This window comes from Hyperoodon ampullatus, assembly GCF_949752795.1.
Source record: "Hyperoodon ampullatus genome assembly, chromosome: 19".
NCBI lineage: Eukaryota > Metazoa > Chordata > Mammalia > Artiodactyla > Ziphiidae > Hyperoodon > Hyperoodon ampullatus.
In genome coordinates this window covers 46735223-46754716 of record NC_136932.1, presented here as the reverse complement: position 1 = coordinate 46754716, position 19494 = coordinate 46735223, and the positions used below count along the sequence as shown (strand labels likewise).

Here is a 19494-nt window from a genome sequence, read left to right as displayed (position 1 = left end):
GATGCGGGCACTAACCCAGGGGATGCGGTCGCCGCCACTCCGGCCTTCTCTGCTGAGACTTCTTCTGTTGCTTTGTTTGTTAAAACTGGCCCTCACCCTGCTCCGCGGCCTGCGTGTGCCTGAGTAACTGCTCTCCACGGAGGGTCCCCCTAACAGCACCCCCAGAACCGCCTTCCTGGACACAACTTCGTCTCTCTCTAGCGCTTCTTCTGTGGGGCGGCCCTGTCTCCCTACTAACGGCTCAGCGAGAGAGATCCCCCCCTCCCCGGCCCCCCCAGCACACCGGCCCCCCGTGTGGTGTGTCCGCAGGACAGGGGTCGGGGCTTTGCTTGGCTTTTAACCCACGGGGATCTTGTCCAACACGGAGTGGAATGATTTCAGAGCTGCCGGGTGGTCCCCTCTGGAGGGCTAGCGTTGTGACACCACAGGTTCTGTTGCATGAAAGACACCAGCTCGGAAGGGCTGTGTCCTCGGCCACACACCGGGGAGAGCTGTCCTGAAGCAAGGGGGTGGGACCTGTCTCCAAACAGTTTCACTAGTGAAAACGTTTCTGCCCTCTCCCCCCGCAGCACCACTCCCCTTCCATCTGCCCAGTGCAGGCGGAAAGTACCGGACCCCGGGCCAGCATTCGGCAAGAGTGTGGCTGACAGGTCACCTACAGGTCCTCCACTGCTTACCAAATGCAGATTCCTGGGCCTCCCCAAGACCTGAATCCAGGTGTCTGGAGGCAGATGCTGAGAACCCGCATCTCAGCCTGCTTCTCAGATGGCCGTGACGCACCCCAGCATTTGGGGACTGTTTCTAGAAAGGAGCATGCAATGCCACTCAGTACTGGCAGCTGGGTTTCTCTTCCCTCCCAGTTCCACTCGGAGCAAGAGCTTTCACCGCCGCCAGTGAGAATGAGCCCACAGTGGTTACTGGGCGTGCGGGGTGCTGGGGGTTCCAAGGCGAACAGGCCCCTGCCCTCCAGGAGGGAGTGCAGCTGAGGCTTAGCCCCCGGCCAGGTGGAACCCGGAGCAGCTCTGCCAAGGCCGTCGGCCTGTATCATCATTCCCACTTCTTGGTGGGGCTGGGTCCTCTGCTGAGCTTCTGGAACTGGCCCACTCATTAGCTAATGCTGCCCAAATTCTGATCAAGACCAGTGGGGCTATAACTCTTGTTTTTGTTCCTCTTTGCAGTATTAACAGCAGCAAAGTTGTACCCCGGTTTGAAAGGTTTGGCTTGGGCGTCCTGGAGTCCAGTAATCCAAAGATGTAGCCAGCTCTGCCGTTTTTCTGACATGGTATTGCTTTCTTAAATGGGTTTCTAAAACATCCAAACAACCATCACAACGAAAAAACAACACTCTTCAAAACGCCAGCCATCCGCCTAAGTGCTGCGACAGGAGCACGAGTCCTCGGTTTAGACTGTTCATCCATAAAAACACTTGGGACCCGGAGACGGAGCCGCGCCTGCTGTTTCTTAAAATGACATCACCGACAACCAGACCTGTCCCGACAGACGGCAAATGTTTACATGTATGTTTCTGCAGAGTTGGACTCGTTGTACAATAGGTGATAATAAAAACCATCTGTGCAGAGGTCACTGGCACCGAGGGCAGAAGTGGCCGTCCCCTCTGGAGGACCCTGTAGGAGTGAGGCACCCACACTGGTTCAGAAGAAGAAAAGCATCGTGTTTGTGGCTGTTCCCCAAGCAGGATGGTGGGGGGACCACAAGGTTTGACCCGACCTCTGCGTTGGCCCTAAATACTTATCTCCCCTTGTCCTACCGAAGGGCTGCCCTCCCTTCCTCCTCTTGCAGAGGACACCCTGACCGGGAGCCGAGCTGGATTATGAGGGTCGGGAGTTCACAGAGAGCTTGGGTTCACCTTTGACCCTTGTAATCCAGTCCATACCTGCTGGAAAAAGCAGAGACATAAAATCCAAATAACATCTGGACTGATCCAGTGGTTCCCAGCCAGGGTTTCCAGGGCCTGGGAAGATGTTTCTTTCATGAAGCCCGCAGGGGAGGCACCAAGAAGATGGGACTAAGGGCTTTGGCTGTTTAGATACATCCCAGTCCGTGACGGACATTCGACCCCAGAGCTAAGGCCTAGTCCAGCAGCTGCGTACGCCATGAAGGCTTGATCCATGAGAGCACGGAAAGTAGGGGGAGGGAGAAGTGGCAAGCACAGGGTCCCTGAGCCCACCCTCCCAGCCACAGGGTGCCCTGGCCCATCACCAATCTCACCAAGGTTCCGGAACTGCCCACCTCTTCCAGCCCTCAGTCCTGTTGAAACCCCTTAGCCCACTGCTGACTCCTCCACTGCCCGTGTTCAGAGCTCTTAGCCAAGGTGGGAGCCACGTGCCCCTCCCCGCTTTCACTTGGACCCAGCTAGCAAGCTCCCGACCTTCAGAGTCTTCCCAAGCACCAAGTCAGGCCTCCTACTTGTGTCCCTTTGGACCAGAGGAGGGGCCGGGTTGGGAAAGTCCAGGATATGACAGTGTCCTGCCTGTCCTCATTAGCAGCTGATACCTAAAGAGAACAGTTCCAAATAGCAAAGAAGCCCTTCAGTGAAGGTTACGTCACCGTATCAAGCTCCAAAGCCAGAAACGATCAAGGGCGACAAAAGTGGAGAGGAGGTTGTCTTCAGACCCAGAACCCGCGTCCACACGCTCAGAGCCGCCGAGACGGGGAGGCACGTGGCCCTCCCACCCCGTTTACGTAGACCCGTCGAGCCAGGCTCCCAGCCTGGAGTCTGGCGAGACATCCTACGAGACGGGCCGCTTTGCCTGGAGGCTGCGGGGCTGCCTTCTTGGCTCTGGGCCAGGCACCCCTTGGCGGCCCTGCCGAGAGGGCACAGCCAGGCAGCCGTACAGGGTACCCGGGCCTCCACGGCCATCAGCACCTCAACTCTTCCCGCTCAGGGTGTGGGAAGGAAGACGGAGGGGCTGTAAACGAACTGGACTCGGCTCTGTGGGTCTTTTCTCCTCCGTGGGACTCTTCGCGTCTCCCCATCATCCCTCTGGCCTCTGGGTCAGCCGCTCCTGTGATCTCCCCACCCAAAGCCACGTGGGATGTGACTCCGCCTCTGGTTGTCAGGCTCCTCCCCCCACCCCGACATTGGCGCCTTCCCGGAGGTCACAGTTCATGCCTCTCACCTTTCCCCTCTGAACCCTTGGACGTGCAGGTGGGCCGAGGGGTGGGACAGCAGCTAAGCAAGTCAGGCTCACCTCACGGCCCACAGAAAGTCAGTCTGGGTTTTGTTTTTCTTCTTCGGGGCTCTCACACTCTTGGGTCAGTTTAGAAAGCTTTCATGGAGCACCTACTGTGTGCAAGTGCAGGGGGCCCGGGATGGGAGCAGTCACAGTGCCTGCCCTTAGGGGACTCATGATCTGCCAGGAACCCTGAGGGTGGGACTGGGGCCACCCCCTTCCACTCCAGGGCCCCGGGATGCCTTCCCACGCTCGGCCTGAGCCTCTGCACTGCCTGTCAGTTAAGAGAAGCACCTGAGGACACCCCCCGGGTGGCCCCCCCTCCCTGTCTCTACTTAATTGACTGTGAATTGAGGTTAGGAAGACATGCCGCCCCTCCCTCCGTGTGCTCCTCCCCATGCCCGCCTGCCTTGGAAACACATGAAGGACAGCAGATACTGTGAATTCAGCCCTCACAGCCAACTGTGAAAGGGATGGAGAAAGCTGGGAGGCCTCCTGGGCGACAGCTCGGGGGCTGTGGAGGTCCCCACGGGGTCTGAGAGTGGAGCCCAAGCTTCAACCCTTCAGCTCCGCCCCCCCCCCACTTTCCAACCTCACCTCCAAAACCCTGGGATCTGTCCCTGCTGCCTTTAAACACGAGAGCCACAGCCCCTGCGTCTCCATGCAATGCGAGGTCCTGAACCCTGAGCTCCCACCAGTTGTGAGTGGCATGTAGCTGACGGCTCCACGTCACCAAATTGAAGACGTGTGCAGGGCCTGGAACCCCTCCGCCCTCTCGTGGCATTTCTTTCTGTGATCGCCGAGGGGCGTGGCATGCCCTGTAAGCCCCTGGTGGTGGTGGCCTATGTTGATCTGGGTGCCAGGTGGACACATAAATGTGAAGCTGGTTTGAGAGCTTGTGCGACGCTGCCTGGTCAGCCAGGATTTCATCCGTGTGTGCACACCCAGCATCTTCTGTGGCCACGAGGCACATACTTGCTTTTTTGAATGTGATGTAAAATTTGTACAGTAAAAGTTTTTATATTTTCTATCAACTGCATTTGTCTTCCAGAAATGCTATTAATTTAAATTAAAACGGTTAGTATTAACGGACGTGCGCTATCAGTTTTTTTGCCACTGGCAAGAACACTGTGCCAGGCCCAGCCTGGGTGTCTGGAGTCTACGAATAAAACTGTACCAAGGTGGGGCTTCCCTGGTGGCTCAGTGGTTAAGAATCCACCTGCCCATCTAGGAGATACGGGTTTGAGCCCTGGTCCAGGAAGATCCCACATGCTGCGGAGCAACTAAGCCCGTGCGCCACAACTACTGAGCCTGCGCGCCACAACTACTGAAGCCCACGCACCTAGAGCCTGTGCTCCGCAACAAGAGAAGCCACCGCGATGAGAAGCCCGTGCACTGCAACGAAGAGTAGCCCCCGCTCGCCGCAACAGGAGAAAAGCCCGCGCGCAGCAACAAAGACCCAACACGGCCAAAAATAAATAAATAAATAAATTAAAAAAAAATACTTGTACCAAGGTATCTGGGGCTTGTGTCTGCTTGGGTCGGTTCCAGATGACTGTGTGGGGCGGAGGGTGTGTGCGGGGAACCGCTCAGCTGGAAGGCATGGCAGAGCAGGAGGGCAGGGGGCAGGGTGTTTAGACCCCCTCTGGGAGCTCCTTCCAAGGAGAGGAGTTTTGCCTGCACCTCAAAGGAGGATATTTCTAAACAGTTGGAGGAATGGAGACGGAAGAGCATCAAAGCCCATGTCGCACAGAGGAAGGTCATCCAGCCCCCAACAGTGACAGTCCATGAGCACACTCAGACCAGCCACCGTCTCCGCTGCCTGAAGGGCCTTTGCATTATGGAAGCCTTGGGGGGTGGAGAGTGGTCATTTATCTAAATCTTATTTCTAGGAGCCTCTCCTTGCCAGTTATAAAGAGAGACAGGTAAGCAGGAGGTCAGGGTAAGCAAAACAGATGGAGACAAAGGGGGACCAACATCCTCTGAGCCAGAGAGGTGTTTTCTACACATCATCTGACCTTAATCCTGTCCTCACAGCAGCACCATGGGGTAGGAACTGTTGCGATGTTTCAGCTGAGGAGGGCGAGGCACAGAAAAGTGAAGATATTTACCCAAGTTGACACAGCTGGTGGGGGGCTAGTCCGGGACTTGGGTCATGGCTTGACTCCAGAACTTCCTTCTCATAAGAAGTTGGGGAACTTACTGGCCAGACATTTATTGAGCACCTACTGTGTTCAAAAGATGGTGCAAAGTGCTGGAACACAGATAAAAAGTAGAGACCTTGCCTTCAGCCAGTGAGTGGCTCAAGGAAGGGGTCCCTCAGTCTGCCTGGCAGGCTTCATGGAGGAGGTGACCTTGGAGCTGACTTGAAGGGTAACATGCCTGGTGCATATAAGCAGGAGGAGACCATTTTACTTTGAGCAAAGGAGAGCGGAGACCTCCCAGGGCAATTTGGGAAGCCACGTGTTAGTGGATGGCAGCATCCCAGCAGTCTGGGTGTTTGCATGACTATGGAAGAGGCCACCTGTCACCTGCCATACCTGCCCGGGAATGGAATATGAGCAAGAAGAAAACGACTGGGGTTGAGCCACAGTACATTTTGGGGTCTGTTGTAGGTGGGTTACACTAAAATTATATTCTTTGGTAAAAGTAATTGCAAGCAAGTACTGAGACAATTCTGGACATTGTGCTTATAAGACATGTATCTGATTTAATCCTCATAATAACTCTAGGAGGTAGGTACCCTTATTAACCCATTTTATAGTTGGAGGGACAGGCCCATAGAGGTTTTATCACATGCCCAAGTTAGTAAGTGGCAGAGGCAGGATTCAAACCCAGACTTACCTGATTAATACCTGGAATCTTAAAAAAAAAAATGTGTATTTGTTAGATGTCTTTATATTAGAAAAGTCACTCAGACCCATTGCAATGTCAAACATTACTGAAATGACAGGAAAAATGTTAAACCTTCATTCCCTACCACCTCCCGCCACCCCCCAACACCTCGTTCTAATCCCTGTCCTGAGATGTGCAGTGTTAAACTTGGAGACTTTTCTTCCTCTCTGCTGCATATAAACATGGTTTGGGGTTTGTGGTGGTTTTATTAAACAATGACATCACATACATGATATATATGACATATATATATATTGGGTTGTCCAAAAAGTTCCTTTGGTTTTAAGTAAAAATAAAAGACACATTTTTTTTTCGTTTTCACCAAGAACTTTATTGAACAACATATTCACCCTTTTGTTCCACTACCTTATGCCATTTTTCAGGCTACCTCATAATTCCATCTTCCCAAAACTTTTTATCTTTTTGAGCAAAGAACTACTCCAGGTGCCTTCTACAGTCTTCCAGGGAATTGAAATTTTTTCCATTAAGGGAATTTTGTAAAGACCTAAATAAATGGAAATCTGAAGGTGCCATGTCTGGTGAATACAGCGGATGAATCAGAACTTCCCAGCCAAGCTGTAACAGTTTTTGCCCGGTCATCAAAGAAACATTTGGTCTCGCGTTATCCTGATGGAAGATTTTGTGTTTTCTGTTGACTAATTCCGGACACTTTTCGTCGAGTGCCGCTTTCAGCTGGTCTAACTGGGAGCAGTACTTGTTGGATTTAATCGTTTGGTTTTCCAGAAGGAGCTTATAATAGAGGACTCTGTTCCAATCCCACCATATACACAACATCACCTTCTTTGGATAAAGTCCAGGCTTTGGTGTGGTTGGTGGTAGTTCATTTCGCTCGCCCCACGATCTCTTCCGTTCCACCTTATTGTACAGTATCCACTTTTCATCGCCCATCACAATTTGTTTTAAAAACAGAACGTTTTCATTACATTTAAGTAGAGAATCGCATGCGGAAATACGGTCAAAGAAGGTTTATTTCGCTTAACTTACTTGGAACCCAAACATCAAAGCGATGAACATAACCAAGCTGGTGCATATGATTTTCAACGCTTGATTTGGATATTCTGAGTATGTCGGCTATCTCCCGAAGGGTATAACATTGATTGTTCTCAATTAATGTCTCAGTCTGTTCGCTATCAACTTCAACTGGTCTACCCAACTGTGGAGCATGGTCCAGCGAGAAATCTCCAGCACGAAACCTCACAAACCACTTTTGACACGTTCGATCAGTCACAGTCCCTTCCCCATACACTGCACAAATCTTTTTTGTGTGTTTCAGTTGCGTTTTTACCTTTCTTGAAATAATAAAGCATATATGCCAAAAATGTTGCTTTTTTTCTTCCATCTTCAATATTAAAATGGCTACACAAAAATTCACCAGCTGTCACATACAATCTAACAAAATTGTTTTGAATGAAGTTAAAGACAACTAAGCGCTACTAGAGCCATCTTACGGAAAAAACTGAACGAACTCTTTGGCCAACCCAATACATAAATCTCATGTGATATACAGTGTCACATAAATATATTTTTCCCTGAAACTTGTTTGTGAATAGATCAGGGGCAGCCCTCCCAGTTCACGCATGTAGATCTAACTTAGTCTTTTAATAGCTGCATGATAGCCCACAGTACACATAGTCCATGGTTTATGTAACTAGTCCCCTCTGAGAACCACTTTTCATTGAGATCATCTACTTAACTGCTGTTCCCATTAACCTGGTGTCCTCCCCGTGCCTCTAGCCTCTCTCTTTTCGGTACACATATAGCCAATATACCCAGGCCCAGGAAGGCTGAGGGCGGGCAGTTGGTGTTTCCATCCTGGCTGCCCCACCTGGTTAGACTCTGCCCTCTGGCTTCATGAGGATTCTTCGTAAAGTTTCTGGAGCCCGAGCATACTCTAGATACAGTGGCTTCACAAATTTTAACTATTTCATGGACATTCTCAAGAGACCCAAACCTTGCCTGGGTTCCAAGGAGTCATCCCAGGAGGTAGGAGGGGTGAGGGACAGGAGACCCGTGGGGGGCAGGAGCCCTGAGGCACAGAGGATATGGGGGGGCGGTGCTCCTGGAGGCCTTCCCTCCCCCCTACCTAGTGAAGCTCCCTCCCCCCACACCCCCTCCCTCCCCTGCTCTGCAACCTGCCCAAAGTCTCTGGGAAACATGGCAAAGGGGACAGTGTCAACCAGCATTTACATGGCACTTTTCAATTTACGTGGCACTTTGATGCACACTATCTCATCCTATCCATTCAAGAGCCCCATGACTTGAGAACCGTCCTCTCTGTTTCCAGATGAGGGGACTGAACTTGGAAGGTGTTCGGACATTCAGCCTTCACTTCTCACAACTCAGAGGACTCCACCTGAAGGTGTATTTTGTTTGACCTGCAGAGTTTAAGAAATATGTTTCTAAATCAGTTGCTAGCATTTAAAAACAGGAAACATTCACAGAAAAATCTGAAGTTCTGGCTTCTTTGGGCAATACTGGGCTGGTCTTCCCAGAGGCAGCATCAGCTGCGGCTGAGCACAGCTGCCCCCACGGGGCTGGACAGCCTCTGTCCTGCTGAGTTCCTGCCCCTGCCGATTGCTGGGGCCTGTGTTTCATTGCTTAGAGCAAAGAGGACAGGGACACATTTCCTATACCTATCAAAAGTGAGAAGGTGACATGCTAGACTGAGGGGCCCAGGCATTTCATCCAGCCCAGGTATACCCATTACTTCCCTGGTCCCTGTAGGCAAATGAGACATTCAAAATATGTAGACACCCACCAGTGAGAGGCAACGCTGGTTGAAAATGACCAGGAAGTCCACAGATGCGAACTGGCAGAATATCAGCCCTTTTCTGAAGGCCAGTGGTCCTCCAGGTGGGGTCTCAGGACCAGCAGCATAGCATCCCTTGGGAACTTGTTTGAAAGAGAAATTCTCTGCCCTCAACCAGCTATACAGCATCAGGAACTTCGGGGATGGAGCCAGCGATGCGTTTTGTTTTGTTTTGTTTGCGGTACGAGGGCCTCTCACTGTTGTGGCCTCTCCCATTGCGGAGCACAGGCTCCGGACGCGCAGGCTCAGCGGCCATGGCTCACGGGCCCAGCCGCTCCACGGCACGTGGGATCTTCCCGGACCGGGGCACGAACCCGTGTCCCCTGCATCGGCAGGCGGACCCTCAACCACTGCGTCACCAGGGAAGCCCCCAGCGATGCGTTTTAAGCGTCTGTGACCCTGATCCTGGTCTGAGTGCAAGAGAGGGATTTTGGTTGATTTTGTTTTGCTTTGTTCATTTTAATATAAACTTCTGTTAGGTCAGGCTGGAGATATACCTTCACCTTCTCTTTGTTCTTTTATACTCCCAGGGACACAGATGCTAAAATGGCAGCAGGGCAGGGGACAGACTTTGGTGTAGGGGAGGAATATCTTTACCCTTCTAGGTTCTTTTGGCTGGTCTAATAATTAAATCAACGTAAGACAAATTAACAGGAGAAAAGTTTAATCTCGTACGTATGGGAGCCTCACTTAGACACAAGAGGCTCAAAGACAGTTGGTCAATTGGGGCTTATATGCATCCTGAGGTGGGATAAGTGGGTAGGGGTCTGGGGCGTCAAAGGGAATTCACTGGAAGATGGGAAGAATGTTTACCACGCCGTGCAGAGACAGTGGGACCCCACCCAGCTCCCCAGCTTCCCACACCCAGCCCATCCTCTGCAGTTCTCTCTGTTGAGAGCTCTCTTCCTGGACCAGGCTCTCTGTCTAAATTCTTTTAGGCAGTTGAGCAGGAGGTGAAAAGCTCTTCCTGAGTCTTTTTAGGCCTTGATTATCTTCAGCTCAAAATAATCCATATGCCAAAGTGGCTGCCTGCCCTGTACCCCGTCAGTACCTCTAGCAGCTTGGGGGGGAAACGCAGAGTTGGACACAAATAAGCCAGGCCAGGCCAGGACTGGGGCAGGAGGTCCAGCCAGACGCCGTGGCCCCCATGACAGCCTTGAACCTGCTGAGTCATGCTCAGCCTGGGTCCTTGGATACTGTCTTCTTCTTCTTCTTTTTTTTTTTTTTTCGGCCACGCCATGCTGCTTGTGGGATCCTACTTCCCCAACCAGGGATTGAACCCACGCCCTCAGGAGTGAAAGCACAGAGTCCCAAACACTGGGCTGCCAGGGAATTCCTGGATACTGTTTTCTTTTCAAGTAAATTTCTGGGTTATTTTATCCAAAATGCTACTTAAGACCTGTTCTGGGGTAGAGCTGGGAGGTGTTAAGACCCTGACTCTCTTATGCTGAGCCATGAGCACAAAGGGGGAAGGGGAAGGTAATCCAGTGGTTACCATGGTTACCATGGTTACCAAGAGCACAGCCAGTGTGGGAGGGGAGAGAGTAGTGGAAGGCTGTGTGGGGGAACAGGGAGAGACCTGTGAGAGGCAGAGGGGCTGGGAGGAAGGACAGAGGAGAGAGGATGAGGGAGGCTGGGTCGGGTGAGGAGAAAGAGGCTGCAGGGTAAAGGGCAAAGGACAGGGTCTAAGGCCTGGTCCCCTGCTTCCCCACCCCCACCCCCAGCCCAGTGAGGACTGCCCAGCTTAAGCAGAGAGAGGATGCCGAGGTCAGTCTCCATGTGCCCGACGAGGCTCAGTGTGGCCGAACAAACAGAAGCATCAGAGTTTGGAACAGAAAAATGTTTATTGCAGGACCAAGCAAGGGGAACAGGTGGCTTGTGCTCAAAACCCCCAACCTCCTGGGTGGCTTTTAAGGAAGAGTTTTTAAAGGCAACATTGGGGGTGAGGGCTGCAGGGGGCATGACTTTCTCCTGATTGGTTGGTGGTGAGGTCATGGTAGTGTTCCAGGAATCTCATTCATCAACCTTCTGGTTCCAACCAGTCTGGGGTCTGAACATGTTACCATCCCCCTCCTGGGTAGGGGGTCTTCATTCCTGCAGAACAACTCAAAGATGGTATCAGATTGTTATGTATATCCCTTGAGGAGGAACTGGAATGCTGTATTATTGCTGAACTGTTGCAGGAAGGAGGACCCCTTCCAGGGCCTAAGAGTGGGCCCTTGTCTAACACTTGGAAATGAATTTTCCGAGGAGACACACGTGCTGACAAAGCAAGAGACTTTACTGGGAAGGGGCGCCCTGGCGGAGAGCAGCAGGATAAGGGAAGCCAGGAGGATTGCTCTGCCACGTGGTTTGCAGTTTCGGTTTTACAGTGACGGGATTAGTTTCCGGGTTGTCTCTGGCCAATCCTTCTGACTCAGGGTCCTTCCTGCTGGCCAGTGCATTGCTCAGCCAAGATGGATTCCAGGGAGGAGGATTCTGGGAGGCTGGTAGGATATATGGACTGGCGTCTGGTCTCTCCTTTTGACATTGCCCGAATTCTTCCTGTTGGTGGTGGCTTGTTAGTTCTGCGCTCCTCATCAGGACTTCCTGTCTCAAGATAACTCATGCAGATGGTTACTGTGGTGCCTGGCCAGGGTGGGTGGTTTCAGTCAGTGGCTCCCCTAACAGAACTGTTGTTTCTTTTGGCCGTGCCACGCAGCTCGCAGGATCTTAGTTCCCAGACTAGGGATCAAACCCATGCCCCCTGCAATGGAAGTGCCGAGTCCTAACCATTGGATTGCCACGGAATTCCGTGAACTATTGTTTTTTGATTGCTTTTCCTTTGTTTCTGCATTCCCTCACTTCCCTACTTAGTAACTGTTGAGTCTGCTCTTTGGAACCAAGGGAAAACCTAGGAGACTAAAGTCTTTTTTTACAAACAAGAAACGGGATCAGTTTTTATGATGTAAATAAAATCAAGTGGTTGTTTAGAAAATAAAAAAATTAAAGAAAGAAAGAAACGGGAGTCACAGAGGGGCTTTTGTACCCAGGAGGGCTCCACAGAGTCCTGAACAGTTTCAGCGGGAGGTGCAGGCAGCTCAGGTGACACTGCCATGAGAAGCTGCCCCCAGGTAGAGTCAGAACGGCAGGTTTCCAAAGTTTTCACCAGTAACAAAGACGCAAAAGGCTTGTTATCAATTTATCTTTCAAATTTGTTAAAGGTTTCCACCTGCAAGATTTAGAATATCTCACAGGGAAGGAGTGGCTTATCTGGGTGTGTCTGCTGCATTTCTCACTTGCCAGGTAGGAGGTGAAACTCAGGCCAGGGAAGCTGTCATCACCACCCAGGCAGGTGGAGAAGAAACTGGCCAGGAGGCGCAAACATGAGGAAGAGGGGCATGTCCCCACCCCAGACAGAGCTGGGCTGTTCAGCTGTGAACGTCAGTGGCGGTCTGTGCCCCAGTGCCAGGATTATCTGCGTGGCAGAGGCTATTGAGTTTGTAAGCATTGCCTGTCTGCACACCTTCAAGATGTGTTTGCTCTAGAAATGAATGAGCAAGGGTGGGAACTAGGAAATTTAATCAACACTGGACACGCAAATCGCGCTTTGATCCCATTCTCACAGGACACATTCCTCCATGCGGATGAAGGCTGGATTTGGCAAATTTAACTCAGATGAGAAGAAAATGTATTGCTGAATCTAACCATTTTGTGGGACTTAAAATGTTTAGGGGTTACTGTGGACAGATGTAGCATTTGCAAAGATTTGTACGTTTTTCCTTAAGCTGCAGTGGGATGAACTAAGGTGAATCATTACCTTTTCACTGTAGTCTGTGCTTTCTGCTTCTGTGTCCGTGGTTTTGTGACCTCCAGGTTCCCCAGTTATGGGGACTTGGAGTGGGGGAGGGGGCTTGTTTATAACTGTGACATTCAGGATATTTTCCCTAATGATTTTTTTTTTTTTTTTTTTTTTGCGGTACGCGGGCCTCTCACTGTTGTGGCCTCTCCTATCGCGGAGCACAGGCTCTGGACGCGCAGGCTCAGCGGCCATGGCTCACGGGCCCAGCCACCCTGTGGCATGTGGGATCTTCCCGGACAGGGGCACGAACCCGTGTCCCCTGCATCGGCAGGCGGACTCTCAACCACTGCGCCACCAGGGAAGCCCCCCTAATGATTTTTGATATGACATCTGGCTGCGGGACTTTTTTCCTTTCTTGATAGGCCATTTTTATCTTTTGAGGAAGTGCTAACCAGAGGCAATGGAAACCTGTTTACCCAGGGCCTGAGTGAAGGTGGGGGACGTCGAAGATTAACCAGGGCAACTTGAGATCCTGGTGGGAGTCCCTCTGTCCTCCTGCTCATCGCTCATCGAAGCTTCCACGCTGACTCGAAAGCAGTAGGGGGAAGGAGCATTTGGCAAACAATGGCTGTGCCTTCAGCCCACTGTTTCATATCTGAAATCTCCTAATTATCTCTGTGCCCTGACACCGTGTCTTTAAATGCTACTCCATTCAAGCAGGTGCATGGCCTCTGCAGGAGTTGATGGTTCCAGAGTTGGACACCAGAGAGAGGACTTCCCTGGGGTATCCTGGCAAGTGCTGGCAGGTGCTATAGGCTGGTTTATGGAGAAGAAGGGAGACAAGGAACTGCGAGCTGCCAAGATGAGAATGACAGCTGTTAGAAAACCGAAATTCCACTGAGTAAAATTGAAGATCTAATTGGCTTTATTCAATGACTCATGAATCAGGCAGCATCCTCTGTTGTAAATAGAAAGAAACCGATGGGTTGTTAAAAAACATAAATAAATAAATAAAAGGAAGGTTTTTATAGGCAGAAGGAGTGTGGGGCAAGGGAGCTATTAACAAAAGCTAAGAAAAGACTGTTTCACACCCAGTCACCTTCTTCTGAGAGCAGGGCAAGGGTCATTCATGTGGACTGCTTCCTCCTCCCGGGATGGAGAGGGCCCAGGAGACAGACTACCTTCTGGGTATTGGCAGAAAATTCCAGACTGGCTGATTAAGACTACAGTCCTGGGGAAGGTCAAAATTACAGGTAGGTCAGGTATTACATCTAGTTTTGGTATCATGGGCTTTAGCAAAACTGATGCCATTTTGAGCCTGTGGTTTTCTCTTTAACTATTCACCACTTTTGAGCAAACTCTCAGCCTAAGCAAGAGGTGAAATCAGAATTTAAGACATTATCATCACTCTCGGCTACCGATCTATAGTCCCCACAGCTTTGTTGACCCTTGGTGTGGTATCCAGAGGTCATGACGTTTTTGCTTAATCCTCATGACATTTGTAACTGAAAAGGACCCTATGGGGGCTTCCAGGGACAGCTGCAACCACCCCATGTCTGTAGTAAAACTTGAGCCTCCTAGGCCTTCCCCAAGTTCCAAGGAATAAATTTAATCAGAGAAGTGAGAAAAGGCAGAAACAAAGGAAAACAGTCAAGCAAGACAAAATAATAATAGTTTAGCTATTAAACACAGTCAAGGACCTTTAATTCCTCCTCAAGGGCTATAGATAATATTCTGAGCCATATCCTTTGAGCTGTTTTGCAGATATTGAAACCTGCACGAGGTGGAAGAAGTTAACTGTATGCTGCCCACAAGCACATAGACACCAGACTGGTTGGAACCAGAAGGTTGATGATGTTGACTCCCGATTACCTCACCACCAGCCAATCAGAAGATGCCCATGAGCTGACCACACACCCTGCAACCCTCTCCCTTATCCTGTCTTTCAAAACCTTTCCCTGAAAGCCACTGGGGAGTTCGGGTTTTTTAAGCACCGGCTGCCTGGTCTCCTTGCTTGGTGCCCTGCAGTAAATGCTTTCTTTCACCACAACCCGGTGTCAGTAGATTGGCTTTACTGCACATAGACAAGCTCTTAGTGAAGGCAAATCCGATCTAGATAGTTATAGATAGATTGGAAACTTTGGTGATAAATTCAGTTGAAAGATTACCTTCCTTAGCAGTGGCTTGGGGGATACAGATGAGGGCATTATCTTTCCAGGTCAATGCCAGAGGAAAGGAAAGGAAAAGAAGGAGAAAGGGTTTCATGTTTAGTTAAAGTATGAAGTCTTGATCCATCATCTCGGGCAGAAGCAGTCTTCGTGAATGTCAGCGACTTCTCTTCCTCATCAGTTTGATTTGGAGGTCTCCAGCCCTTGTACAGGACCAGGTGTTAGGTGGGTCTTCTTCAGATGTGAGAGGTATAGCCAAGGTTCAAGTCCCTGGGGCTTGACTGCCATCAGCGTAGTGGGGAGGACCTGGTACAGTCGCTTCCTAGGAGATTTAAGGGCAGCCTTTGCTCTTAGTGATTCCAAATCAGATGGTGGAAGACCACTGGGAATGTTCATTTGTTGAGTCATAGCCAGATGTTTGAAGAAACTAGAAGAATTCAGGACCCAGTCCAGTTTACAGGTATATGACAAAACCTCAAAGACAGTTAACAGCACTAGAATCTAGTGTCTACAAAGGTGCAAATAAAATTCTTCCATGAATAATCCAGTTTTTCTCAGCTGTCCCAGCTTAGAAGTGGCTTCTGGAACACTCTTGCCCATTGTGCCAACTGACCTGGGTCCAGTACAAAGAGGCAGGGCCTGAGGTGTGTCACAAAGGAATTTGTCGCGCGTTGCCTGGGACCCAAAGCGGAGAAGAGCAGGTCATTGGAAAGACAGAATGATCTTTCTACATTCTCTGTAGAAAACATGTCAAATCTTCATCGCACGAAGAAGCAAAGAGTATGAGAGTGTGCGGCCCAAAAGTCAGAAAGTATTATAGTGCCAGGATATTAATTAATAAAAATATGATTTTCCTGGATTTTGTGATGTTTGGGGTATTTGTCAACTGCTACGTTTCGAATATGGTGTCCCCCACCAAATTCACATGACCACCGTCACCCATTTCGGCCACCAGTAGTTTTTATTTATGGAAGTGGTAATGGTTTTCATTTATGATCATAAGATAAAGTTTGCTTTTTAAATAAATGCATATAAGTTTGTTTAAAGGAAATTGGGAAGTAAGGCTGCTCCCAGGCTAGTCCCACAAACACTGAAGGCAAAAGCAGCTGTGTGTTTGGTTAATCAGCTGATACGACACTGAGCCTTTGCACGTCTGGTGCTAAATGTTTGCTCACATGTCTTCCCCAAGGAGGGAGTGTGACCAAACAGTGACGTTGAGTGTGCTGCATTCCATGGGGCTGCAAGTTCTTCTATTCCTTACCCCTGCCACCCATGGAAGGGATACCACCGACCCTTCACAACCCAGCACAAGGGCCACCTCCTCTCTGAATTCTCTCAGGGCCTCACCACATGCAAGTCAGATACGCAAGGACACAGATGAAATCTATGGAGCGCTCATTGTGTGCCAGGCATTGACTAAGTGCCTTACAAGCCTTAGCTCATTTAATGTTCACAACAACCATGTAAGATAAGTTCTCTTATCAGCTACATCTCACAGATGAGGAAACACTGAAGCTTAGAGAGCGCTGAGGAACAATATTTGCCATCCCAAATGTGTCACTTTGGCATGAGGATTCATTTAGGCTGATTCTTTTTAAGAAACATAAGATGCGAAGTTTTTGTTACCACCCCTCAGCTGCCGCAAAGTTTGTAGAAAAAGGGCCTGTTCCGGGAAAAGAGCCGTGACCAGTGATAGCTGCAGAAGAACATGGACTAGGTGTGGTGAGGGAAACCTGGCAGGGCCTAGAGATCAGAGTCCGCTCTGCGCCCAGCAAGCATTTCTTTAGCAAACAATTACCCTCAACATCCTCTTCTGTCTTTAGCTGAAGGTGGTATTTAAGGTGAGGGCTTTGACCATTATGGTGAGTTAGTTAGTTCTCCTGGGTCTCTCCCATGTACACATGTTGCTAAACTCTTGTTAGATTTTTCTCCTGTTAGTCTGTCTCATGGCAATTTAATTCTTAGACCAGCCAGAAGAACCTAGAAGGGTGGAGGAAAATTTCTTCCTTCAACATCCACGTTGTAACCTGTGTCAGAATTCCCTTCCTCTTTAAGGCTCAATAATATTGTATTGTAGGTAGAGACCACATATTGTTTACCTAGTCATGCATTGATGGACACTTGGGTTGCTTCTATCTCTTGGATATTGTAAATAATACCATGACTACGGGTGTACAAATATCTCTTCAAATCCCTGCTTTCAATTCTTTAGGATATATACCCAGAAGTGGAATTGCTGGATCATACAGTAATTCTATGTTTAGTTTTTGAAGGAACCTCCATACTGTTTTGTGGTGTCGGTCTCAGCCGACGTAGTGATGCTGTTTGGGAACACCTGGGGGCACCCACATGGGCCTTTACCTCTCATGGGAACCCCACAGGCCTTTCCCCAGCTGGAGCCAATGCTGTGGCTGCACAGGCCCTTCTGCTTCTTATTGCGACTGCAAGAGCCAGCTAGGCAACAACTGTCAGGAAGCTTTGAAAAAAAGAGGATTATTACTCTCAGGTCCTGAGGGCCACACAACGAGATCAGCCAGTGGGGAGGAGTGGGTGATAGTGCAGACCTGGGGGTCCACCTTTATTGTGGTCCAAGGGTGGGGTGGTTAGGCAGGAACTAGGGGGCAGGAAGAGAAATGTGGGGTCACTCACACAGTTACCTAGGTTCCCCAAGGCTTTCTACAAAGGGGAGCTTCATGGGTGCGGCTGGCCTGGGTGCTTACCTAGAAGCTGTCATACAGCTGGCGATGTGTTCATTCAAGATGGGTGTTTGAGGGCTACCCTGGTGGCGCAGTGGTTAAGAATCCGCCTGCCAATGCAGGGGACATGGGTTCCATCCCTGGTCCGTGAAGATCCCACATGCTGCGGAGCAACTAGGCCCGTGAGCCACAACTACTGAAGCCTGCGTGCTGCAACTACTGAAGCCCGCGCGCCTAGAGCCCGTGCTCCACAAGAGAAGTCACCGCAATGAGAAGCCCGCACACCGCAACAAAGAGTAGCCCCCGCTCGCTGCAACTAGAGAAAGCCTGCGCACAGCAACGAAGACCCAGTGCAGCCAAAAATAAATAAATAAATAAGTTAATTAATTTAAAAAAAAGATGGGTGTTTGAAATGGATGCTTTGGCAATCAGAAGCTTAACGCCAGGCACTTGGGATCAGGCATGTACACTACGTTTCCCATCGCAGCCTCACCATTTTACTTTCCCACGAACAGCGCAAAAGGGCTCTTTTATCCACATCCTCATCAACACTTGTCATTTTCTGGTTTTTTGATAGTATCACATAGCCGACTCACTTTGAACAGATCCTATGGTCTACAGTTCAGAGGATAGAGAGTCTCAGACAAGTGTCTGGGACTTTGACACTTAAGACCTTAACACCAGAGCCAGGCCCTGGGAACGGGTCGTGGTGACGGCACGGTGATGCCAGGCTGCTGAGGTCAACAGTGCCAGGCACTGGGTCTTGAAGACACCTCCCTACCGTCTCCATTCTTCTGAAAACGCATTGGCCTTAGGGTTTGGCTGTTGCCTCCCGCTGCACGGCAGCAGCAGAGGGCGCGGGGCTCTCCTCTCTGGGCTGGATTCACCGGGACTTACTTCCAAGGCGCGTGGCGATGCCAAAGTGTGTGTTTGCTGGAACGCTAGCTGTCCCTGTGTCTCCCTGGGCTCTGGGAGTTTGGGGGGGGGGTTATTTTTATTTTAAAAATTTTAAATTAATTAATTAATTAATTGGCCGAGCAGGTGTTAGTTGCAGCATGCAGGATCTTCATTGCGGCACTCGGGATCTCTAGTTGGGGCATGCGGGCTCTTAGTTGCAATATGTGGGATCTAGTTCCCTGACCAGGGATCGATCCCAGGTCCCTGCACTGGGAGCAGGGAGGGTTAACCACTGGAAGTCCCTTAGGTTTTTTCTTTTTAAAAAAAAAACAGTACTTTATTCATGTAAACACACAGGTCCTAGTCTGCTGGATGAGTTTTTACATTGTAAACAGCTGTGTGACCACCATCCCGATCAAGATCCAGGACGTTTCCATCACCCAGAAGACTCCTTCGGGACCCTCCCAGTTGGTGCCCCCCACAGGTCATCGCTATTCTGACCTGTCGTTGGGTTTTATGTCATCAGAATGCTCCCAGCCTGCACTCACTTGTGTCTGGCTCCTCTGCTGAAGTGTGAGGTTCGCTGATGACCTTGCCTGTATCTGTGGCCCCTTTTTATCGCCGAGGTCTGGTCCATTGTAGGCGTATCACCATTCGCTTTTCCTTTCTCCTGCTGGTGAACATTTGTGTTTTTTTCCAGTGCAGGGTTATGATGAGTAAAGCTGTTGTGCACACGTGCATATATTCTCACGTCTCTTGGGTAAATATCTAGGGGCACAAAAGCTGGGACACAGGAGAGATAGATGTTTGACTTTACTATGTACGATTCACCAAGTTTCCAATGTTGTAGTATTTTACACTCCCATCTGCAATGAATGAGAGTTCCAGTTGCTCCTTATCCCAGTTAATGAGGAAACGGTCCCCATGTCCCTGGTGTCAAAGAGGATTGCAAAGAATTTCCCCTTCTTTTCCTCCTTTCTGCTCCAACTGTGCCATCTGTCCCTTAAATCCGGTCAAATTCTGGTTGATCCAG

At 50.0% G+C, this 19494-nt stretch overlaps 1 protein-coding gene across 3 annotated transcripts in view; it reads left to right on the top strand.

Annotated features, from left to right (window-relative positions):
* Nucleotides 1-1580, top strand: part of KSR1 (kinase suppressor of ras 1) — a gene marked incomplete at its 5' end in the record, with an annotated part of 141100 nt that extends 139520 nt beyond the window's left edge. For all 3 annotated transcript variants that reach the window (XM_079724731.1, XM_079724730.1, XM_079724729.1), the window contains one exon: nucleotides 1179-1580. In XM_079724731.1, the coding sequence (XP_079580857.1) occupies nucleotides 1179-1257 (79 nt within the window). In that variant the 3' untranslated portion in view covers nucleotides 1258-1580. The remainder of the gene's footprint in view (nucleotides 1-1178) is intronic.
* Between the last annotated feature and the right edge of the window lie 17914 nt (nucleotides 1581-19494).